Below are 26,226 nucleotides of genomic sequence, written 5' to 3'. Positions count from 1 at the left end.
AATCTCTATCGTAATTTGCGAGCGATCGCATTACGAAAACGCGCCGTCCTTTGATCCGGCTCAAATCCCAAAGAAATCGCGAAATTTGCGATTCGCAATTTTGTAACTCTCTTCTCGTATCCTTCCATAATCACGAAAACGCGCCTCCCGGGTCTAACATCGGCAGGACGATTGGCGTGTTTAGTCAAGGCCGTCAAGAACGACTTGGCAACTTGGAAATGCGGTTTACGCGGCCTCGCGTCTCTTCGTTCGCATTTGTATACTTTGATTTTTCATTATCCTGTCCAGCCTTGGATTTTCTGTCTTGCGTGAAGAATATCTATTTTATATCTCCTTCCTGATGACGCAACAGCCACAATTATTATTATCGGAAGATTGATTCTTACAAAGAAGTTTGATTCTCGATTCCGTTGCCGCTGTTTGTTCCCTTTGTATTGTTCCAATTGCGTCTGCCTGTTACGAGAACGAGTCGAAACCCCCGGAGGGGGGAGGGAGGGAGGAGGGTGAAAATGTGAGGAAGAGCGATTCGAGTGAAACAATTCAACTAATGGAACGAGATTCGCCGACGAAAGTCTACGATCGCGCCCATCCTCGCATCTTCATCCTGTTTGTTCTCTCTCTTTACGTTATCGCGCTGAGAAGAAAAAAAACACATAGTCACGCGATCGTTACACGACATATATCGTGCTCGAGATAACGCCAGTCGGGACACGTCGAAAACGACGTGGAAGCGCATGTCGGTGTACAATGAACTTAAGACACTGCGTGTGTGTCTCATGGAGGTGAACAGTCGTTTATATCGTGTACGCTATTCCCACCTTCCAAGCTCACGACGTGCGACCGTCGTCGTCGTTGTTGGTACGCGATTCGAATTCCTACAGATACTGATCGATGCTGGTATTCACTCGGGGGCGCAACGACCGAGACACGGGGATTTAGCATAATAAAACGCGCGAGGGAGGGCAAGAGAAACAGGAATAAATACATATCTATAGAGTATTGATAGGAAAGTTACGCCGTTCGCCGGAGATTATTAGCGTCATACGTATGCGCGAGTTTGTCGTAAATATTAAACATACGATTTCGTAAGGTATATTTCTATCTAGCACAGAGGTCGTTTCGTAACATTTTATTATTATTAGATATATATTAGATATTTTTTCTCTCTTGGTGACCATACACCATCAAAACTGATTGAGATCAGCTGGATTCATCGACGCATTTATCGCACGAGTCTAATGAATGATTGGCATAATAATCGCGTCTGTCGGGTCGGCTAAATTGTTCAGCTTACGGCTCGCAGCAACAAGTTAGCGACGACGGGACAGTCGATTGGCTTTCCTTTGCCAATCGTGCCGCAGACAACTGTCATTTGCACGTCTTCAGGGTGCATAATGCTTTATTAGACGGGAATGGAGAGGCACATGCTCCGTCACGAGATCATTATCGACCGGCCGCTCGACCGCCCCGCAAACGACCGCTTATTACATAACGCAGGCGTCACGAAGAAAAACGCCCCATGATTCACGCGAGAAAACCGTATCCTTGGAATGCGATAAGAATAAACAAGCCGGCAATGGCCGGAAAAACGCGCCGTTAAAATTAAGGTCGCGGATTCTAGGACAAGCGCCGCAGCACGCGCGACGAGCAACTCGCGCGTATCGATCAACTTGGTGCAGCAGTTCTCCGGACTGCTCTTAAATCACAATCCCGCGTCTGCGGGGATTAGACTAGCTCCGAGTTATAACGCGAAATTAAGTGCTTTCCTCTACATCGAGTAACATTGAATATCGGAGAAGTGATTATCACTTTCCCCGGGAAAAAAATGATTATATGTGATTATATATGATTATATAAAATCATATATAAATTTTGACCATACATGTGGTTACATATATGCTCATATATGTCTATACAAAAAAATAATGATGTTATGTCATTTAATTAAATGTCGATATCGTGTGCTGTTAGAAGCATTTACTTCGAACATATTTACATATTTTTTCGATGTGGACATATATGATTATACACGGGCAAATTTCATATATGATCTTTTTTATCCATTCTCTTCATCTTTTTTATTCTCTCCCTTCCTTCTTGCTTCTTTCTCTCTATCTCTTTCTCTCATGAAAGAGAGCATGCGAAGTCACAGATTTCCCAGTTTTCGCGGGGGCGAGCCCGAGATCTTAGCGATCGTAGCGCGACGGGCAAATCGACGCGATCGAAGTTCCATGTTGTAACTACGCCACAGGGGCTGAAAGTAGCGTTGTCCGGCGTAAGTCAACCGTTTAGCGGGCACGACTTGGTGACTTCCGGCTGGCGTACACGCCACGCCGCGCCATGTTGCGCCGCCGCCACGCGTCGTCGACGTGCGTAATGCGTTTTACACGAGCGCATGACAAATGCCTCCGGCACGATATCATTATCGCTCGGCGAGTCGTCCTCCTCCTCCCGCTGCTCGTCGCCGATGGGGCGATCACCTCCCCGATCTGCCACCCCGGCCGACATCCCCCTCGTCGTTCCGACGATTTCGGTTCCCACGAAGCGCGTCGTCACCGCCGCCGTGTTACGTGAACCCGCTTCTAACGGGACACACGTACGCATGTACATACGTACGTACGCCGCTCCAATCGATACGCGACGGCATTCACATGTGTATTCCGTCCGTCCGCCCTCCCGCTCGTCGTGTGCAGGGGTGTGTGTATGCGTGTGTACGCGCGCGCGAGCATTCATATCGCGAGGAAACTCAAACACGAATCAGAGAGAGAGAGATAGAGACGAAGCTGTGTAATATCGCCTCCACCGCTTACGGCTCGCGTCTACGTGCCGTCGATACCGGAGAGTGTTTGATTGCATTGATCTTACCCCGCGCATTTTCGTTCGGAGATACGCACGTACGAGGATAAGACTGGTAATTAACGACGACGGCACGTTTTCTCACGGGCGAAAAAATAAAATTTGCTGTCCCAGCAAAATTTGTTTTCTCCGTGCGCGGAAAATCTTGGCGCGTTGGTTATCGTCGGGACTATTTATCGTCGTTGAAAATACGACACTGAGCCTTATAACCCCCTTAAGCGATCCGCGTTTCCAGCAATTTTCCGCGTACTTCTCCACAAACTCCTCTCGATCGAGTCCTCGGCACACCGTCCGTCTCTCGATATCGGTACCATACGCGTTGCGCTGCGGAGTCACGGCATTCGAGAGGAAGAAAACAAAAACGGGGGAGAGATCCGTATCGCAGAACGAAATAAATAAACTTTCAAGCACGATCACGACGACCGCGGCGGTACTCTAAGCCGGCGTCTTTATTTCAGCACATCGAGAAACGATGTTGCGGGTAGACCGACTTGAGCCACCGGAGTGGCCTTCGCGGCACGCGTTCTATTTTCTCAAGATTCCATTCCCACCCTCTTGCTCCCTTGCGAATACACCACCCCCGCTTCCGGGTCGAATGTTAACCAACCAATCGACCGAGAGAGAGTAGAGTAGAGAGGGGGGAGGTGAGATTTCGGTGTTTCCCAACGTTCGAGAAAGAGAACCTCGCGAGTGCTTGTAGCGCGGCTACCCAGAACGAAATGCCGTCGACGTGGATCTCGCCGTACCCCCTCGCGGCCCAACGAAGTGCGAGCAATATAGCGACGAGTCGTACGGTTCAGTCAGTTCGATATTGCGAGGGACGATGGGACGGTTGGTCTTAATGCATTTGGCGAGGTAGCTACGGTACGCATCACCAGGCACCCTTTCTGCAAGCTCAGCACTCCCCCGCTTCTCCATACTCTCTCTCTCCCTCCCCCTTCTCTCGGTTTTCATTCTGTCCTTCTCCTCTCTCTCTCTCCCTCTGTCTCCGCGTCCTTGTGTATGTCTCTCCTCTCCTCATCCCCTCTTTCCCAGCGAGAGTATAATGGCCCTAAAACGAAGCGGGCGAAGTCCTTGGCTTTAATCTCTTAACGGGCAAACGACAAAAAATATCAGTCGCGTTCTTCCTGCGAGAGATGGATAGGAGGAGACGTCGACTCGCACGATCGATTAAGAGATTACCTCCTCGTCTGTGATAATTATCAGCGACGATGCGTGCCGAGCGACGTCTCTTGCTCGGGATACGCGGAGCTCTTTTCGGAGCTTTTCCACGTTTTCGTTTTCCACGTTCTCTCGCTGACGCTCGCGTGAAATTGACGGAAAGTTAAATCTTCGCCCGCGGTTCTTGCCGCGCGGCATCGGACTTTCGTGTCAACGCTGGAAGTAGAGAAAAATCCGGTGTCGTCGGGATCCGTCCACGGGACGAATATTTTCCCGCGGAATCGAGATAATCAGGTTAATGGCTTCGTGGAACTGCAAATAATTCGCCGTGTTATGCGCGCGTTAATGACTTGGCAAAACAATTCTGCGTTGATATTTCGTAACTTGTGCAAAACACATGCATGGAAGCGCATCGGCGATAATTAATAATTAACATTCCTGCGAAAGGTCACGCGAAAATGTTGCTAATATTGTCAATTTTCAAGCTGCGGAAATTAATAACAAACAGGTAGCCGCATCAGCCGAACAGGTCGATAGGAATAGCCAGCGCGTTGAGAATGATGGACTCCCGAAATGATTAATTTTGCTATTAGTCTGTTATCTGCGCGGATATTTTCTATTATTATATAGTTCTGGGTGAAATGAACGAGGAATGTGTACGAGCAATACGTCATACGCTACTCGACTCGTAAACGCGGGATTCGAGTAACATAATAATAATAATAATAATGATAAAGCGTGAATGCGCAAAGGACATGTCCGCTTTAATTGTCCGATTCTTGTGGCACGGGAGAGCGCTTNGGGGGGGGGGGGGGGGGAGGACTATCATAATACGTCGGTCGCGAGACGGGGAGGATGGGTTTTATGAAAATGTCAAGAGCATTTGTTGCAAATGGCAAACGCGCGCAAAATGCACGAATTACGTCTAGGAATTACCTGTGTGTGCGTGTTTCGGAACGTAATAGCCGTCCAAACTAAATTCGCGCTTTGCCGTTTCGAACGTATTAACGTCCGCGCCGGATGAACTTTCCTTATTTATTTGCACGCGCCGTAGAGAAACGGAGGGGGGGAGGGGACACCTTCCGAGCATTTTTATCGAAAATCGCGAAAGTGGGTCGCACCCGCTCAGGCCTCGGCGAGTCACTTTCGAGCGCGACTTCTCACGCTATCGAGCTATCTCGCTGGTGCGAAAGACACACGATCGATTGGCCAAACATTCCTTCCGCGTTGTTCTCCGCCAATCTCGGTGGCGTATCGCGCTACCAAGTCAATTATCTGACGCACTATCGCAAATCCGACGATTGCAATTCGCACTCGGCGAGGCGTGAACAAAAATGATCGTCCGGGAGGATTTTCCTCGTCGCGAGTTCGCGACGTTCAGGTTTATATTCGCGATACGCCGAACGCGTATCGGCGAATACAGAATCACAAGCGTGTCCGTTGTTCAATTTGTAGCCTGACTTCCTCTATATGCACCCACCCTACCCCGGTTATTTACGAGCGGAGCTGAGTACTTTAGATATGTCGTCGCGATAACTGTCACGCGGCTTTACAAAAAGAACGAGAAGCGATTACGGAATACAATCAATACGAACGGAGGATCGCCCGGAGGAGGCGAGGTTGTCCGGACGGTCGATAAAATGCAAATCGCGCAATCCCTGGATATTAACACCAGGTGGGTACGTGCGATCCCATTAAATAGAGCAGGTTGAAACGCGGACCTTTAAAAGGACCTTTAAACATTCGTTTTTAATCCTGGCGACTCACGCGAAGGGTCTCTTTCTCGACGAAGTTCGTTAGCTACGTTGCTGTACGCGCATTCGCGTACCTTTCTCGCGTAATATGTTCGAGTACTTTCGTGGCGTGGTCAGCATGCGATTAATCCAATATGTTAGAAATTAAAAGAGAACTGCCTTGTCAAATGCATCTCGATTAACTACGAGCGCGATAAAAAAAAACAAAAATGATCTTCGGGGGGATTTTCTTCAAATCTTTCGCAATAACTGCAACTCGCGAGGAAAACCATTTTTCGCAAAACAGAGAGAGAGAGAGAGAGAGAGAGAAGTAAAATTGATCGACGCTTGGTCGAGCGAACAATAAAGCGTATGTGAATCCTCTCTCACACACACACTCACACATTCTTTCCTCTACCACCATTACTTTCGAATTCACGCCGGTGTCGCGACTGCTCCGTCCGTCTGTCTGTCGGTCGGGAGCACTTAGAAAATCGATAAGCCCTGGCTCGCTTGATCCGCCGCTGGCTGCTGCCAGGCCATATCTTGATTAAAATCAGTGCCTCCCGGTACTCTCCTTTCTTCCGTGTCTCCTCGTTTCGCCAGCCCCCTTTCGTCGCGCGATGAATCCGGTTAGTCTCGTTAACGTCCTAAGTCACCGAGTCTCTCTCCCTCTCGCTCGTTCTCTGTTACTTTCTCTTCACGGGGAAAGACCGGCATCCGGAGCAACGAGGAAGCCACCACCTGGAGCCTTCCGGCGTAGCTCGCGGTCGAACGCAATATCGGCGGCGACGGTGGCCCGATATCGGGTCGACCGCATTGCCGGCGATCTGTACTCTCGACGAAAGTGAAAGCGCATGTAGTGGTACGCCTGGCGCAACCGGTCGTGTACTGACCGGGTCAGGAATATATCTCTCCGGTCTCCGTTAATTCCGCGCATGGGTGGGCGCGATCGAATGTTTGGCTCTCGAGTACTCGGGGATCGAGAAACCGCTCGTGTAAGTTGTTGTTATTGTTGTTCTCTCGTCGACTCTCCGGACAATCAAGATGAAATTCAAAGATTCGATATTCGAAGAAATTCCAAGGAAACAAAATTGCTCGCGAGAAACACCGATCTCCTCGTGCGCGTTTCCCCGCGATCAAGACGATGGCAACGCGCGCGACAGTGATATCATCGAACGTCACGCTGTGCGGCGCGTGCGACGGTTCCGACCCACCGAGTTAAACATACATTACGCATTACGTAGGCGCGCGCCAGCGCGCTTTGTCGTGCGCGAAGAGTGAATTAGTCCGGACGATCCTCGTTGAAAGCACGCCGGAGTACAAAGGATCTATCGGATCCGATCTGGATCCGACCGACGGAGATCCGCGTCGGACGTTATGCGCTATCGAGGCCTTGCACGAGCGCGACGACGACGACGATCGAGAACGTCGACGTATATTTGCCGCACACGCAATATGCTTTGTGTCGGAGATGCCCCGGGCCAAGGTATTCCCCGGTCCCTAAGACCCCTAGCTAAGATCAATGTGTGTCGGGGGACTACTCGAAGGACCTATGCGCAATCCGGAAGCTGATCGCCGGAGAGAGAGAGAGAGAGAGAGAAAGAGAGATGAGTAAGAGGGAGGAGTATCGACAAGTGGATGCTGTTTACCGTGCTCAAATGTTGACCGAACTCCCTCGACCGTCCTTGCACCATATCATGCTTTCAGACGAACCTCCCTGAGCTAACGGCGAGTTTCGATTTGTTCGAATAGGCCAGTCAAATGAGGCGAATCTCTTCTCTCGCATGCATCAACGTGGAGGAGAAATCGCTGGATTGAATTTTATATTTTATCCCGCGCGGTCCGCGAAAACGTCGAAACGAGTGGACGGGAAATATTTCGAATCCGCGTTACGGGCGGATTACATACAACTGAAAGGAAAAAAAAAAAAATCGACGTCGAGTAAATACCTTTTGGAGTACGGAGGTTACAGGCGATGAACGTGACCTTGATTGATGCTCTTAGGGCTGATTTCCTTTCTTTACCGGATCGGTAAATTTGTTATGTTGCGAGATGGAGATGGCGTTCTGCCACACAAACGAGGCGAACTTTCTCGCGGATTGGAATATGAATAAAATTGGCCGGTACGCTTGTTTGAAATTCCCGTTTCGGCTGAAGCGGCAGAAGAAACCGGAACTTGTTCGCGTTCACTCGAGTATGATTCGTCGTTTAATAACTCGCCGTATCGTGGGGCTCGCTGCACTGCCCAAAGCCGATATTTGGCCCGGATGTCGGGCGAATTCAAACTCCATCATAGCGCGCGATCCTTTGACTCATTCGGGAAACTGCGCTACGGCTTTAAATCGGTCTGGCTGCAGGTCGTCGACTGTCTGAATAGACCGGGGAATATTACTCATATCGAAATTGGTACATGGCGATCACTTTGAATAATAGTTCTCGCTGAGATTAAAATAATAAAGCTGCATAATTAAGCGCGATACAATTAGCGAGTCTGAGAATGAGCTTTCATTTTGTTTATAGTCGCTACTCCGACTAACACTTATTCTAGTTTCAGATGAAATGACAATCGTAATCCCCTGAAAGGTCGATCCGAATTAAATTTCATTTTATTCCACCTGACTTTCGTTAAACCTTTCTGTGGAATATAAACGGAACGTGCATTTCGAAACTTTCGTCGATACTGTATTGAGTCTAAACGTCTGTATTTACATTGTATCCACGGTTTACCAAAAAATTCTAGTAGGTGGAAACAGGACACGGTAAATTCCGGTGTTTACCGTCCCGGACTTTATTCAATGGAATAAGCTAGTAAAAACTATGGAAAGGACTAATATGCAACACTAAAATATATTTATATAGTTTTATGTAAAAAAAGATCCTTGCATAAATTATATTAATTAGTAAATAATTTCCGGAAAATACCAGTTTTTACCACTGACTGATTTTTCGGACTTTATCCGAAAAATCTAGAATATTGCCGACCCTACCTGTATCTCACCGATACGCGGTTTCGCGGAAATAGATTGATGATTAAGACGTCGTTGATGTCGGTCTTTAGGGATGACGCGCACCCGGAGGCTTTTATCCTCTCTCCCCCTCTTTCTGTCGCACCCCGTTCGCTACTTTCGCGCCAGACATCAGCGAGGGACCCGCGCGCGCGTTTCTTCCATGTCGCTGCTCGTTCCTCCGCCTGCGCCTCCCGCTCGTAGGAATAGCGGGGCAGGATATTACGGCGATGCGACAATGAACGCAGCGATCGCTATCTGCGTGCGTCGGGGGAGGAGGGGGGTGCCGAGCCACCCTCTTTGCGGACACGCGCGCGTGGGCGCGCACGCACACACGGATGCGCCGGCCGTATGCCTACACGGATACATGAGCCACCGGCTAAACTACCCCCGACTGGTGCCTAAACCAGTTCCTCCCCTTTTATTATGGGCCACGACGGTTATTGGATTGTACCGTGCTATTTGTTGGCTGCCACGCTAATGGATCCATAATCACCGGGACGAATTAACGCGCTACGACGACGCTGACGGGCCGCTACTTTAAATACAGCAAATGCTCGGCACGCCACTTACCCGACGTAGACGCGGCGGCCGTGAATGCTTAAACAATCGGCCGTCGGGGAGGACTTTCGGACTTGCTGCCTGCTCTCGGGATTCTCTCGGTGCCAACGCGACGTCCCTTGGGCGAGAATACGAATTAAACGGTGTAACGATGTACACCGTGTCTTCTGCATTTTGGGCTCGTCTGTCTCTCTCTCTCTCCCTCTCTCTCTGTCGTCAGATCAAAAAGCGCGTGAAAATCAGATCCGAATATTGCGGAATAGCGAGAGCAAGTAAATTTTGTTCATTTATTGTTCTATTTTCGTTCATGGATTCACATTTTGCGTATCTTTCGTGTGCAGTAACTGCAAGAAAAGCGTTACATTTTCATTGGAATCTTAAGTAGTTTTATTCTCTAGTTACTACTACACAGCCAAAAAACATGTACTTGTGTTGAAATTCTCGTTAAAATTTTTGCGTTAAATTTTTAACGTACCGTGTGTTAATTTGACATATTGTGTTTATGTTATATAAATATATTTTATGTTGAGTCGATATTCAACACGTATACATAATAAAATAACACTTTTTTATATACTTCAATCTCGATTAACATATCATGGATATTAATTTTATATTAATTTTTGACATAATAATTGTGTTACTTTTCGATATATTCACTTTGTGTTAAATTAATACAAAAAATTGTGCGGACCATTTAAGACATGCGAAATGTGTTAAATTTAACACAAAACTTTTTACTGTGCAAGACATGCGTCTTGATGACATTTTCCCAGAATGGATTCGGGATACATAAATCATAACGGGAAGTACGAATAACGAGATACACTATCCGAGAACCGCCGCGTCCTTTATCTCGTAATTGCCTAATTCAATATTTCTCATATTCCGCACGAGAATCGAAGGAGCCGACTGCGAGGAGTGGAGTTTCGGTCCGCGCGAGTTCCCCGAGGATTAAGGGCTAAGTCCTAATCCGCTAATTTCATTCGACCTTTCCGCGCCGAACCTGCGCTATTACCCTCCGAACGGCTAGCAAGTTCCCCGCGCTTCGGCTTTTAAACTCGCACCACGCCGCGCGGAGCGATCACACCAGGGCCCTCGAGACCTCGAAGTCGGTTGTATAAACGCCCTCTGATCTTTACTGCCGTGGCTGGATCTTCCGATATACATATATATTTACAGCGCCCGGCTTTACGGGCCTGTCGAGCAAATGAAATGAAATTCATGCAAATCATGGAACCGCGCAGCGCCGCTCCGCGCCGCCGGTTTCCCTTTGCGCTGTCGACGCGGCATCGCATCGGTTTTGTATCGGGGCGGCGATGCGTCCAACCTACATTACGAGGGTGAAACGTACTTCCCCCTGTCGGTGTCCCGGTCGTTGCTCGTACGGATAAAATTCACGAACCGGTCCGGGATATCTTTTGAGAAGCTTTAGTTAAGTCGCACGATCATGTCGAACTCTCGGAAAATATGCGATATCTCTGTAGACTCGTTGCTTTGAATAAAGGTAGAAAGAGGGGGACGGAAAAGGCTGGAAAAATGTGAATTCCTACCCGAGAGAGCGAGCCAGCGATAACGGTCGAGCCGAGTTTCGCTCGGTTATTATTATTCCGTTCATCGCGCGTATTATCGCGATTATTTCATTCGTCGAAATTTTAGCTACACCGAGGAGAGAAAAACATTTTATATTTGTAACTATAATCATCATCGTGGAAGAATTATAATCAGAAGAACCATTTTTAAATGTTATTACAGTGTCAATGATAATAATCTTACGTGTACATTGTTACTACTATTTTTGTGATTAAAACTATAAGGAAGGTACAGTTTTTCTTCTCGTATCATTTTGCAAACAAATTATATCAGCGACAAGTTCCGAAATTTCCAAGTTTGATATGTTGCGAGTAAAATCTTAATATACATGATATGTATGTTTTACTTCTGTTCGCAGGTTATGCCAGAAACGGACCCAATTATTACGGCAAGTTGATCGGTACCTTACAAAATTACGCGCACGGCATCAAAGGTAAAGCATACGCCGTGGACGATGCGACGATATTCATCAAAGGATTCTGCTACGACGGTACCGGGCCGGACGCTTACTTCTGGGTCGGGAACAGCACTATGCCCAGTCCCGAGGGTTACATCGTACCTTATCCCGAGACCGATAAGGAGAGGTAAGACCACTGACGTCGTTTACATTTATAGTTTCATACTTTCCACACGTATTCTCTCACGAAAACCAAAAACTAGCCCGACATTCCCATTACATTCATCTTTCGTTCGTTGATCGTGAGGAATTTTTTTCAAATCTGACAATCGGACGATATTATATTTAACGTTAAATATACATGTGCGTATACACTTGGGGATGGGGATGGGAATTTTATATATCCATATGTGTATATTATATATATTATATATACATATAAAGGACACTCATCGTGCGCGAGTTTCGGTATCGTATGCTGAAGCGGGCGGGGAAGCAACCGAGTAGAAACGTAATAAAGTGCTCGCGCAGATGAAATCCGAACGAGATTGGCGTATAATTCCCGTTTTATTAACTGCACTCTCTAACGCGCGCGCGCGCACGCCACTCACTCGGTCGTTCGGNTTTTCCCCCCCCCCCCCCCTTACTCCGCAGTCCCTTCACCGCATACACGGGACCACGCGTGTTCCCCTCCGCCGCGCTCACAACGGACTCTTTGAATTTCATTTCATCCCTTGGTTACGGAGTACCGCGCGGTAGGGCCGCGAACCCTACCGCTTCCTATCCCTGTACCCTTCCTTTCGGCTTCCTGCGTCCCTGACCGCGTACACAAGGCGCCTACGTCCATTCTCTCTCTCTCGATTGCGCTCTCAGGAGACGCGCGAAACGCGGACTCGCGTCGACGATATCGGGAGGCGTGAAATCGATCGTTAGAGAACTAGGCGTCATTGTACGCGCGCGAACGATGCAATCTGCAAACTCTTCCGGAGAAATCTAGGTGATTAAGGGTCCTTTCTATTTTGTGAACGAAACGCATTTCTTTGTGATTTTTATTCCGGCAAAGTAAAGAAGATAGATAAACCATTTTCACCATATCATATTTCTGCGATCTTTGACATCATTTAAATTTTCGTCATACGAAATTAATTATATCGAGTAAGAAATTCATATTATGTTTTTCTTCAAAATTATGTAGAGAAAGAAAAAGCGATTTTTTGATCCTGCAAGGTAGAAAGGTCCCTTAACGGGACGACATTAGGAAAAAAACCGTGAAATTCGCGATGCGTGCGAGAACACCGCGGATTCATCTGATTACCCGTTTAAATATCATTTCGCTCGACGGGGGACGGGGAATGTACGAGCTCGGGCGGCGGAAAAACGTAGGTTTCATCCGTTATCGTCCGACGAGCGATTCCCGCTCGCGTTGTTTTTACAAATAATAATTCTCGTCGCGCGCTCCGTGGTGGGAACACAGATCACGTTGAAACACTTATAAACACACGAATCGCTGCTACTTTCTGTTAATAGTGACCCGCAAGTACTGGGAGCGTACAACTATACAGACATCATCCTAAGGTTACCCGGCGGAAAGCGCATACGAGACATCAAATGGCTGAGCGTCTGGTGCAGGAGATTCACGGTGAGTGAAACGCAATCGTCAAACGGACGATTCTTGATATATCTTGTACCAACTCCTCCTTTTTCTCTCACGCCGATCGTGCCGAAACGGAATTAGAGATTCCCGAATCTCCCTTCTCGTTTTGCGTGATTCTGGAGAATTCTCTCGCGAGATGAGGCGCTTGAAATTTTGAAATTTTCCCCTTTGGAAAAAAACGCTACATGCTGATAATTCGGTATTCGCGAAAAGTTCGTCGTTATTTTCGACGGAGCGAATTTCTATTTCTGTGTTTGCGCGCCACGTAATTTCTCACGGAGTTACTACTCGGAGGCGAGAGACGCGCGAGACATAAGACATTTCTCTCGCGCGCAGCAGAAACGCTCGATATATCGCACGAGGCGTTTTATTCCAAACGCCACGATGCACGGAGAATAGAGATAACTTGATTTTTGAGGAGGTCCAGGGAAGCTCTATCGGACGTGCATTCGGGGTCAATGGTGCGTGTGAGATGGATACGTGGAAGCCGGAGTCTCTATATGTATATATATATATATATATATATATATATATATATGTAGGAGGCTTGTCTGTGTATGCGTGCACGTGCGTACACACGTGTGCGGGTGGCGTCCTGCTCTTTCCTTTCGGGCTTTTTCCTCGCTTTCTCCATTCGGGTGCACACACCGGTCTAAGCGCGCGTGCGACTCGGTCGCGTCTTTATCTTGCCGGTGTATCTCTTTCGCGCCTGTGTAGGCGTGTAAACACGTGGCATCGGTGACACTAATATTGATATACAACCTCGCATGTGTGAACGCTTAGAGAAAAACCGTTGAAATGTCTTCTATCCGTTTTAACACTTTGCTTACTTCGCTTCGGCGTGGGAGAGTCAGAGAAAATGCTCTTGGAAAAACGTCGCGAATTACGATGTCACTGGCTGACGGCCTACACTGAGAGAAAAAGATTTCCTCAAATTTAATCAGTTTTATTGCATTCCGAACAAACTAATACTTCGATTAATAAGTACGATCGTTAGACTTTTCAACGAATATGTGTCTTTATTTTAAATAAAGAAATTAGTTCGAAACGAAAGATAATTTTCTCATAAAGAGATTATTCGTTTTATTTTACAAATTTATTGTAACTAAGTAATATTTTTATTTGGTACAAAGATATTATTTCGAATAATAGCGTTCTTTCTGTTAAGTTAATAGAGTCTTCTTGAATGAGACAATAAAATTTTTATTCAAACAAATAATACTTCGTACGAGTATACGTTGTTTTTGTGAAACAAATTTTAGTGAAATAAATAAGAAATATTAAATCTAAAGGAACCTTTTTCTCTGTGTACGAGCTACGGATGGCTCTCAGTATATCGAAAGTATTCAGCAAAACATTTTCAAGCTGCGCACGATTCCAGGCTCTCTCCGCTACTTTTTACGCTCCCACACGTCTTTCTCTCTCTCTCTTCCTTCTCTTACGCAGACTTCTCTTCTTTTTCCCTTTCGTTCGTGTTTCACACGGCTCACTTGATTCTTCCTCTCACTCGGCCATTCCGTCTCTTCTCATCGGAAATTATACAAATTATAACGTGGGTACAGCCTTTGTGGGTGAATTCTACCCTCTCTCCCAGCAGGTGGAGACTCGTCGCTTAAAAATCTCGGCGCACGCACGGCCCGGTCCACGTTTAACTCGCGGACTATCCTCAGTTTTTTCCTTTCCCCCTTTTTCACCGTGGACACACACACATACGTACGTACATGTACGAATCTAACGACACACAAGCGCGCGATATCGCGCAGCCTCTAGGCAGGGTAGAAGCGGTTTGAGGCGAGCATATCGACGGTAGAGAGCAGAGCTTTTGCTCTTATATTAGGAGGGCTTTAATATCGAAGTCTGAGGGGTGCTCCCGCACCGTGACAACCCTCCATCAGACACGCTCTGTCACCGCAAAACGCGCTGTCCGCCGCCTACGGTCCATTCTACCGGGTGTCCCATTACGATCGCCGCGAGTCCGGGGGGTTTGGCATAAATCGCTCTCGTTTATGGCTGCCCCGCCGATCGACGGGCGTAAAGCCCGTCGTTGGGGGGTGGCGAAGGGATTTTACGGCGACGGGTGTATCTTATGTGTCTATATCGGCCCGCGAAAAGCGAAGAGGGATTTTAAGTAGCGGGGAGGACGAGCGTTCTTGTTACAACGAGGCGAACAATCGCCTATTAGCGGCGGCCGGTGGATTGATCGATCGACGGACATCGTTGATTATGTCGAGCGTCGCGAGAAACAAATGAGAAAGATATTATCTCGAGAATTAAATGTGTTCATCGTAGGATGATAATACTGTTACAAACCTGGAAACTCTCTCCGGTAGGTGAAACGCTGATCGTGTGAAATTAATTAAACCAATAGAATTGCGCGGTTAACGATGCTTAATACAAATTTCTATGCCTAATATAACATGTATTTATAATCTACATAGTATAAACATTTTGTGTTAAAATCGGTCTTTGTTAATAAAATTAAAATGCATAATTAAAATGTATACTATCAGCGCCACGTGTTCTCCTACGTTCCATGTATCCACATGTATCCGCGTGATCGCCGCAATGTCACGAAGCGGTTAATACGTTTAATTTTCCGTACCTATGTACGCGCGCGAATCTTGTTTGAAATATTTACCCAGTGGTCTCGAACAACGATATCCGTCCAAAGGGAGAGAGAGGTGGAGACAGAAACGCGATGTATACTCTCGATAAAGCGAAATATCCCCTGATTATACCCGGTTACAAAGGGAAATCTTACGACATGTATCATTGGAAATGTTTTTCCCCGAAGAAAGTCCTTCTTTCACGCGCGTGCTTCTCTCCCTGTGTGATTTCGAAGAAGCTGATCTCTCCTCGCTCTCTCTCTCTCTCTCTTTCTCCCTTCTGCAGGATGGCTGCTATTACACAACGTGCAAGGGGTGGTGGTGGTGGTGGTGTAGGTTTTGCTTGGATATCTGGTAGACAGGAGCTGTCTGTCAGTCAGCGCTCCCTCGCGTTATTCTCTCGCAGGGAGGATGTATTGTCAGGGTAAGCCTTCTTCTCGCTCCTTCTTTCTCTCATGTCCTTCCCTCGTCCTCCCTCTCTGTCACCCCTCTCGAACCTTCCCGTCCTCTCCTTCGCCACCTCGCCCTCCTCCTCCTTGTCCTCCTCTCTCCGAGCTCTCCGGGATCTCCTTCCGCTTCCTCTCAAAAGCCCACCCCTTCGGCGTCGTATCCTTCTTCCTTCAAATCCGTCGGGCTTCCTTTCAAAGGAACAGAGATATCCTTTGGCGATATCAAACCGCTCAATAGACCACTGATTCAGGTGGGATTCGGTAATTTTTTTTCTCCGTCTATCCGTCCGACTACGCGCGCGCGCGGGACCGTCCGAATCGCGGGCAATCGCGCCACTTTTGTGTGTGTATCCGCACGCAAGAACGGCACGCGAGAGGGTGGAAACAACTCCGTCATCCCGTTGCCGACGATCTTATCCAACGGTGTTCCTCTCTTGCGAGAAAATTCGAACCGTTAAAGCCGGTGATCGGCTTGTCGTCCCGTATCGTCATCTCTCCTTCTCCGTTGTTTTCCTTTCTCTACCCGCCACTTCACGATATTTCATTCTTCTTCGATGACTCTTACCCGCGATTAATCGCGTTCCTCTTACCGCGTCCGTCGCGCGCCGTGAACGCATGAGCGGAATGCCATCGTGCACGGAGATTCGGAGATTCGAAATCTCACCTCCTCTTTTACTTATAAATGTCACCTGCCGAAAGAAGGAAAAAAATAGGGAGAGAGGAAATGTTGCGAATATCCGGTGTATAATAATTGAAGATTTAATGGGCGCTGCACCGCGTTGCGAGAATGTAGATTGAACGACTCTGAGATATATTGTTCTCCATTTCCGCACGCGAATGTTTCGCACTTTGCACGTAAGAACGAATACCATCTGAAAAATAACATGTGTGAAGCTATCATGTCACATTCGTGTGATACATTTTGATATTGCTTTTCTCAATCTTATTTTATCCGTAAATTAAATTTATCCCACAAATAGAGTATTCCAATATGATCAAAACGAACTTTTCTGTTCCCACCTGCATATTTATACACATTCCTTATATTATTTTATTCTTATTTTGTATTTATTTTATTTTAATTTTATATAAGATTTCCTAAACTGGTCTCGGTTCTCGTGGTGTGCAAGTAGTACGGGTGAAACTGAGCAGAAAAGTCATGCGGGTATCGTCGGTCGGTCGATTATAGCTTTTTTCACTTTCTGGCTGACCTATGCGTGACGCGAACCACTACGCGATTACGCGTCGTGTGTTCATCGTCTCTCGCTGGGTGATTCATTCTGTGCATTCGATTATAGCGTCGGTTGTAAGCTCGTTGTAAAAAAGTAGATGCCGAGTTATATTATCGTCATCAATTGTTACCGTCCATCAGTCAGCGTGCATGCGCTCATTATTAGATCGCGCGCGTTACATCATCAGGATGTAATAATTTTAGATCGCATGCGAATTTGTCTCGAGACGGTCTCTCTATTTTGATAAAATACGATTACGTTATGATGATGTCTGATCTCAAAGTGAGTCTATTGTATGCGACGACTATGGTTCGCTTCCTTCTCTACCTTTTTTTTTCCTTTGCCATCTTGTCATCGAACTATCTCGTCTGTTCTCGAGTCCAACTTTTTCCTCCGGCTTTATGCGCCTTCACAGTCTACCCCCTTCCCTCTCCTCTCTTGACGTGCTCTCTTTTACATTTGGTCTATTTTCGCATTTCATATTCGCTACACTGCACTCGCGCTACTCTTTCTTTTTCCTTCATGTTCTATTTCTACACATTTATTACGATCACAGATCGAGAACAGATGTATCTATAAACTCGCTGCGCTCTACTCTCGTCATTTAACATAGTTTCCGCTTTGTTCTTCCCCTTGTTATCCGCTCTACGTGAGGTGCATGGTATTTTCGTTATATGTGTACATCATTATTTCTTTTTTTCAACAAGCGAGTGTACTCTCGGTTACGTTAAGCTCGATCTCGCGCTTTGAGGTGCGACATAATATCTTGTTGCGAAAGCAAGACCAAAAAATGAAATTTAGATTCGTCGCGTAGCGTGTTTGGTACTCTGCGGTCGTTTCGGTCGTAGCCGAGCTTTGAGTTGTAAAGAAAAAAGAAAGAAAAGAAATGGTTATTCCGTCGTCGTGTCATGGAGCATTTGCATCTGAATTCTCCGGTCTCTTTCTACGCTGGCCCGGGAGTTAATTAAACGCCTCATAGTTTTCGGGACGGGATGACGGAGTACGATTGCTTCTGGCACCAAGTGGACGATCCGACCCTGTCCTGAGAGCGTCAATTAATAACCGCTTAGAATGAATTCCTGGTGATCCACAAGAGCAGTGAGGAGTGCGCAAGTAGAGAGAAATGGAGAGAGATAGGAGAAAGAAACTGAGTGAATGAGTGAGTGAGTGAGTGAATAAGCCAAGCGCAAGATTATCCTTACCCGTCGATATCGTGTTTTTAACCTGGGAATAGTCACCTGGCATCAGAGCAATCGATAATATGCTATATTTGATTAATAATAGCGATTTTTAATTCGGGTCCAAATGACTCCCCAGGTAATCGTTTACGTAAAAAAAAATAAGTAAAGTAAGGTGACTATTCCCGTGTTAACGCTGGCACGTTCACCGCAACTTTTCCTCCTCGACCTCTTTTTCGCTGATTTCCTTTTCGTTTCACGCTGCGAGCATAATTCATCGATGAGGCGTGCCTTCCTTCAGTTCACGTCGTTTTCTCTAATAACACACTCCTCTCCGAAGATTACGGGAATGCTGCTGGAACGATCGCTCGCGAACCGCGCTGCAATTCTGATCCCACCGTTTATTATCGTAACTCGCAACGTGTCAGCGTCATTTCGGTATCATTTCACGAAAGATTTCACGCGAAGCCGCGCAGTCGAAATGATCGCTAATGAAGCGCCAGCGACGGTTAATAAAGGGGCGGCGGTATCGTGCATATTTCTGGTGCAATTTATTGTTTGCAATTTATTATAAGATGCAACATTAATATGTATCGAAACGTCACATCACATCTCGTTCCGTCGCATCGTGTGCGTCGCATATCGGAATAAATGCCTACAAATACGCCGTGACGAAATCGCTCGAAACCCGCCAGCCGGTCGGTCGGTCGTTCGTTCGTTTCGGCGGAATAATAAAATTTTGCTGACACGCGGTGCGATTTCGGCGCGATGCCGTCAACAACAATGTGAAACGTAAAAGCGACGTTGATAAGTTCATGGCGGCGTGCGTAAAAGCTTTGAAACGTTTTCTCTCGATATTGACATCGTTCATTGTATTCGTCGCGTAGCTCGAGAGTCCGCAACGCGCGCGAGATTTCCGAGCACGTAGCGTAACTTCGGAAACCGTTCCATGCCGTTGGATTCCTCTCAGTCTCTCTCTCTCTCTCTCTCTTGCTCTCTCCCGACCGACCAAAGAGAGTCGACGTTAATAATCTATGTTATATCGAGCACACAGGGTCTCGCGCGGAGTTACCACGGGAAAAGGATCTTACCGGATTTCAGACTTTGGACTTTAACGTTTGAAATATCGTCTTGCCTCACCCTCCCGTGCCCGCTACCATCTAACTATTTTTCTAAAACCACCACATTTCTCTACCTCGAGACAACTCTCGACATATCTCCCTCGCACAAGAAACGAACCGTCGAACGGATCGAGGTGTGATTTTCCCGAGTCCTGGACAAGCGACTATTCAGCTTCGAGCTTTTTTTTATCACCCTCGAGCGTTTAACGATATTACACGGCGAATCATACATCTATCGTCACGAGCTCGTCGATGCTTTTACATTTCTTTTCTTTCAACGAAGAGGCCAAGTCGTACCTGAGAGTATCTCGTAAATTTCTATCTCGTTCTATTCCTAGTTTCATATTCTCTGCCCCGACTTTATTTTCGCGATCTGGACGTCGATATTTATCAGCTTTGTTTTGAATACTTTTTACCGGGACTGATGACAGCTGAGGCAACAACAACAACTCGCGCGATGAATGCGGCTCTCGCAAAACGTCTGCTATCGATACGACGATCATTAATAATCTTGACAAATCGGCGAACGACTTGTCAGCTGGTGATACAGTAGCAATCGGCATGCCGTACCGTGTACCGATGTCGATGTACTAATCGCCGGACAAATTACTAAGCCGCTGAGGCATCTATTTACGACACACACCGGTGTCCTCTGTTTCGTTAAAATTACGATGACAACGGAGTAGAAAATCCGTCTGGGATGTACAAATGCGAATCCAAAATCTTAATTTATTCCAATTCCGAGATCCAATCTATCGAGTATCCGCGTTAATTAATTCATTTCAACGCGTCATCTGTGTGCAAATTCATGATCAAGGAACTTTCTTATCGTCTGATTACGTCCACGATTAACTCATATCTGTCGAACTACAGTATCTGGCCATATTATTAGACGCACCATAATTTTTTACATTTCATTAACTATTTAGCTTTTACATTTAATTGAAATTTAGCTTTATTTTTATTTATTTGCGACTTGAAACTTCAAATTCCTCGCTCACTGACAGAAAAATAAATTTTTGTTTTGTTTCGAAAAACACCAATATTGTTTACAAAAATGATGAGTAAAACGAGTGATTTGACACGTCGGAAGGTTGCAGAGGTAAAAGTGTTGATTATTCTATTAAAAAATCAAAGTGCGTCTAATAATATGGCCAGGGACTGTACAACGGTGCACGACATGAACAACGGTGACTGTCATCAACGACGAGTTGTAACAAAGTCTTAAAATCGCGAGGATTAGCGGCACGCTAAATATCTTTCCCGGGGCATGCGAGCGTCTCGCCGATAAAACCGTCTCCGCAGCTGTCGTGTGCTCGCAGCTTCATCGATCACGCGGAAAATAACTGTTCGCGTAGAGAAATCTCGACGTCCATCGATTCGAGGTCGCGCGATCGCCCCGCCGTGTCGTAAGCGGCCTCGATTTCACGGGGAATAATACGCGCGCGCGAATCGCGCTCTCTGGTACCGCGTGTCCATGTGCGTACTACGCACACACGCCGACGGGCACCCCTAGGCCACACGCACTTACACAGACCACCGGCGAGCGTGGATGGGGACACGGAAAACGGACGATCAGGAATTGAGGCAAGGTTGATAGTCCTGGATAACAGTGGCGCAAGCGCAGACGCGACAATACCCGGTCGATGTTGGCCGGGGCTGGCTGACTGGCTGGCTGGTAGCCGAGGATGTTCTCCTCCTCTCTCCTTCTCTCATATATTCTCTCTCTCTCTCTCTCTAACCACCCTCTCCAACCCCCGCGGGTTATCACCCACCTTCGTTCCGCCGTCTCTCTCTCTCTCTCTCTCTCGCTCTCTCTTTCGTCGCGCAACCCTTTCCTGCCCCGCGTTTCTCTGCCGGTCTCCACCCTGGTCTTCGTCGAGGCTTCGTCTCTTCGTCGTGCATCATTCGTTCCTCCTGCGTTGCTATTATCCGTCTGTCCACCGTCGGTCCCATTTCTGAAAATGATGTGACGTTTTTGCTCTCTTCGCCGCATCTCTGAATTCCTCCGTACTCGCGTTCCTCGCTTTCTCTCTCTCTCTCTCTCGCTCTTTCGAACCGTCCGCTATGTCCGTCCTCCTCGGTTCGCCCTTCGCACAGGTGCCGTACTCGCTGTCTCTCTCTCTCTACCTCCCCCNCCCCCCCCTCCCTCTTTCCACTGGTTCTGTCCATGTCGCGCTATTCCGAGTCTCGAGCGCCGCCATTTTGAACAGGATCACCCCCATGGTTCCGGTGGCTGACTAGATGCCGAGGTCGAAGGCCAAGAGTTTGCATCCGAAGGTCGAAATTTTCGATCGAGAAGACAATCAAAGAGATGAATCGCGATTGAACGAGTAATGAGTTCGATCGGAGAATTTTCGAATACCGGCCCTCACGCAACTGTGCCGATCGCGACAATCGGATTTATCTTGTTGAGCTATTAACGAGGAGGCTATCTGATCTGTCTTGAATTCTCGATAAATCATTACGCAATATAGTCGCTCGAGGTCACGGCAAACTCGATTTATTCTGCCATTTAGTACGTTATCTTGTTTCCAATACACATACATACACAACGCACACACATACACACACTTACGCACGTGTTTATATTCGTGAATAACGGTTGAATAATTTTGAATATCCCTTTGCAAATGGATATTTAGAAACGTTTCATTCTCTCTCACGGCTGAGAAACGTATTCGAGTGCGTATATTCAACGCATTTTATATAAATTTTACGCGCGCTGTTACGCTCGCATATTTCTGCAAGCGCGTGTTTGAAAACTTCACTCGTTATTCGCACAAATACACTTCATCCGACGCCTCCTGCATGTCTCCTGTATTTAGAGAAGAACACGCCTTTTAATCGGGATACGTCCCCTCCCGATCACGTGTTTCCGAAAATGTTACTCCGCGCTAAGTCCCGAGCGGACCGGAGCACGCTTTTGGAGATACTTCGCGCGATTAGCGAAACGAGCAAAAAAAAAAGAAAATTTACACACGCACCTTCATTATTCATAATTCTCGCGTTCAATTATTTTCGCGCTCCGGAAAATATGAGGCAATTGCGATAATGGTTTCTTCCGCGGCAACGCACTACCCAACATTCCGCGACAATACGCACCGGTATATTGATCGTCGTATCCATTAACACTTGCGCGAGTAATCCCGCTGTTCGCGCAAAATTTGTCGATATCGATTCTCGCGTTATATTTTCCACGCATTCACGCGATCCACAGTGCTTTAATTCCCCCCNTCCTTTAGTCACCTCTCGACGACGGATTATTCGAGGGGACTTTAAATCTCAAAGGGGGGGGGGGATGTAATGAATCCGAGTTCCGTCCGAGTTAACGAATATTATGGCCAGCTTCAAAGTCGACGAAGGTACGCGAGAGAGAGATAGAGAGAGAGAGCACCATGCACGTGTAATCTCTCGACGGAAGGTCGAAGGGCGTCTCTCGCGCGCCATTTTGACATCACCTACGCATCGACCTCGTATACTACTCGCGGGTGTAGATTCCAGCTGATGTATGCCAATGTATCGGATCGTATCGTATTGGCGTACATAGAGCGACTCGCCGGGTGTACGGCCATGCAGCGTTTCGGGTATCAATGGGAGCTCGATCGAAAATGGATAAATCGAAGCGGGTCGACGTAAACCGGTTTCGAAAGATCTCCGGGAGCGAACTGTCCGGCTGGCCTCGTTACAATTTCGCATCTATCATAATTTCGCGACGAACGTATCTATTCTCTGTGACATAGAGGAGGATAGCGCTCACACAAACACACACGGTAGACGTTCGTTGCGAAAATAGCGTCGGAATAACAAATTTCAGGAGAGCGGAAATACGAAAATACGCGTTATTATTGCGTTTTACCGTTGGTTTATGTGTTGCCTCTATCCAGTGCGTATATTTTATACGTGCGAGTCTAAAAACTCGTCTCGCAATCGGCATGTGAAAAAATACCGTCGACTTGGTCGGCAGCGACTTGGCTGCATCAAAAACAGAAATTTATTCTTCCTCAACATGAAGTGTCCAGTGTTCGCGCATTGCTTACATTATACAGGGTTTTTCATCAAGAAGCTTCATTTTAAATTATTAGAAAAACAAACTTTTCTTTTTTTTTGAAAAAGTGATGATGTTTTTATTTCAATGCAATGTACTGTATGATTAAATATGAAACACGATATCCGATATATGGCCGCCACGACTTTTTCTTACAAATAGTCACCTTTTTGAAGAAATCTCGCATCACGTCTTCGCATAATTGCGGCTCGATTTCGTGAATAACTTTTGATATTGAGCACGGATTGGGGTCTTTATATCCTTAATTTGATCTGAACGCTCACATTTTTTGATTAGATAAACAATTGTTGGACGAGAAGGTGCTTTACGACCGAAAGCAGTACGAATTTTACAAATTGTCTCCGCGAATTTTTCGCCATTTTTGTAGTGAATTTTCACAATTTCTGTACGTTGCTGAAGAGCATATTGTCCCATTTTCGTTTACTTTTTACTTGCCAGCTGTTAAAGATTGACAATTCTATCTTTAATAAATTAAAAATAGTGCGAAATTAAAAATGAAACCTCTTAATGGAAAACCCTATAAAATATCAGTATAGATAGACAATTGTACAGTATCTTCATTTAATGATAATCATTCAATGATGATTAATAATAATTATCAGATGATAGGATTCCTCATGCTGAGAGCAATATTTCGGAAACCAACTTAATTAATAACCGATTTGTTCTTCCTTTCGTTGACCTGATCTCCCGTATAAATACTCGGATACACGAATCAGAAACCAATCGCGCGGGGGTGCGTCATCGACGAGACGTCGGAAAAACGCCGGGAGGAAGACCTCGCTAACGGTTATTGTAAAAATACCTGTGCACATGTGTGTGTGTGTGTGTGTGTGTGTACGAAGAAGGAAACATCGAAAAACGAAACGCAGGGTAAAACGTAAAGTTAGCATCGCGTTCGTCTAACCACACAGACGTATTTCAGTAAAAGTTATCATTTTTTCCCGATGAGAAAAAGCCCTCCTTTCGCCCACCCACAGTCTCACCCTTGTCATGCTCCCCTTTTGCGGCCTTCTGTGTATCCTCTCTCTTGGTCTCTCTCTCTCTTTCCATCTACCCTCTCTCGCTTTTCAACACCGCCGATTGGACGGGAGCTTGCGAAAGTTCCAGGTATCCTGGAGGACCGCCCACGCCACGGGGTCCTTCTACCGCCGGGAAAGTTTCGTCATTCGTACCACGGCGGAATAGGCGGCCGCCACTGTGATACCCGGTGTGGTAGCGGTGATAATAGTGTGTACCTAGTTGACCTCCCTGATCAACCTCAGGAGTCATCGACGGCGAGTCCTTGCGCAGCGGAGAACGTGATCCTCCTGGCAACAAAAGGATATATACCGTCCTTTCGTTAGCCAGGCGGATCGGTTTTCGGTGCTTTGTAAATAAACGCGTGAGAGCGGTTTATACCGGGAAATAATGAAACGACAGGGAGCTGCACCGGGGGCAGCAGTTTCAGTAGTTAAGTAATGTTTCGCGGAATAAATCTACGGTGAAAATATCCGGTGTTAATTGAGCCCCGGACGTTCGTCCTCTTCTGTCGCAGTTCTCCCAGTTTTCTCGCCCGCTCCCGTAAGTGAAAATTCAAGTCAATTTGTATATGCCTCTTCCTCTTCCTACCGCTAACAGCAGCGCGTTGCTGCAGCTAAATTTTTAAGCGACGCTCAAAATCCGTGTGATTAGATTGGCTCGGCGGAACATATTTAACAGGAGCTTATCCAGGCTAGTAAAAGTTTCGGTTAAAAAAAGAACTCCATTAAATCTGGCGGCTAAGATATAGAGGTATTACGGAGGTAGGGCGCGAAGGGGGCGCTCGTTTAATTTATCACCTACTTAAAGTCCAACGATCTCGCGAATAAGAGGCCTCCTTTTAGCTCGGGTTTCAACTTGCCATCTCGTTCGCGCTTTCTCTCTCTCTCTCTCTCCTCTCTCCCCTTTCTCTTTTCATCTACCTTCAATTGCTTGTCCTGCGACTTTGAATTGGGATTCTGTAGAACGGCCGTAAAAGGATACGTTTCGATCTTGTTAAACAAGGCGATATACATTTACACAAAGACTCGTTGCCGCGTTGGGCGCGAATTTCACCCTCGTCGAACGATCGTACGGATCCGATCCGATTTCTCGTTGTGTAATCCCGTGCTGCTCGCTACCGCGAGAAGTGCCCGCTGCGACGTTGTGAAAGAGTCGTTAAAGAAAAAAAAAAACAAATGAAACAATATCTCGTGATAACTTACCGTTGTATTTCGACAAGTGAAACGGTAAACAGATTCAAGAATTTCATTTGGATGCGGACAACATTTATTTGTCAGCTTTGTTTTTCTAAATCGTTCGAGCAACATATTGTTCATGCGGCTCTATCTTAAAATTAACGGAGAAGAGGAGAGAAGCGGAATATCGCTACTGTATCTCGTGCGCCAACGATATAGAACGATACATCTAAAATAATAAAAACCGCTTTGGTCGCTCCTTCCGAGGTTCCATTGGTCTCCCCTGAGGCGCGCATGCATTATCAGGATCAACAGCGTGTCCGGCCATTATCTCGCCATTATGTCCACTGACACGCGGACCTTCCCCAAAGGAACGATCACGCGTTCCCGCGCGTTGCAGAAGTAATAAA

At 46.7% G+C, this 26,226-nt stretch overlaps 1 protein-coding gene across 2 annotated transcripts in view; it reads left to right on the top strand.

Annotated features, from left to right (window-relative positions):
* Positions 1 to 26,226, top strand: part of LOC106741014 (protein Skeletor, isoforms B/C) — a 45,640-nt gene that overhangs the window by 7,221 nt on the left and 12,193 nt on the right. For both annotated transcript variants that reach the window (XM_014612572.1, XM_014612571.1), the window contains exons 2-3: positions 11,271 to 11,496; positions 12,837 to 12,948. In XM_014612572.1, coding sequence (XP_014468058.1) covers positions 11,271 to 11,496; positions 12,837 to 12,948 — 338 coding nt within the window. The remainder of the gene's footprint in view (positions 1 to 11,270; positions 11,497 to 12,836; positions 12,949 to 26,226) is intronic.

The sequence above is a fragment of the Dinoponera quadriceps genome, unplaced genomic scaffold (genome assembly GCF_001313825.1).
Source record: "Dinoponera quadriceps isolate SergipeBrazil2010 unplaced genomic scaffold, ASM131382v1 scaffold367, whole genome shotgun sequence".
NCBI classification, from domain to species: Eukaryota; Metazoa; Arthropoda; class Insecta; order Hymenoptera; family Formicidae; genus Dinoponera; species Dinoponera quadriceps.
Note: the sequence above shows the minus strand (reverse complement) of the source record. Positions and strands in the feature narration are given on the sequence as shown.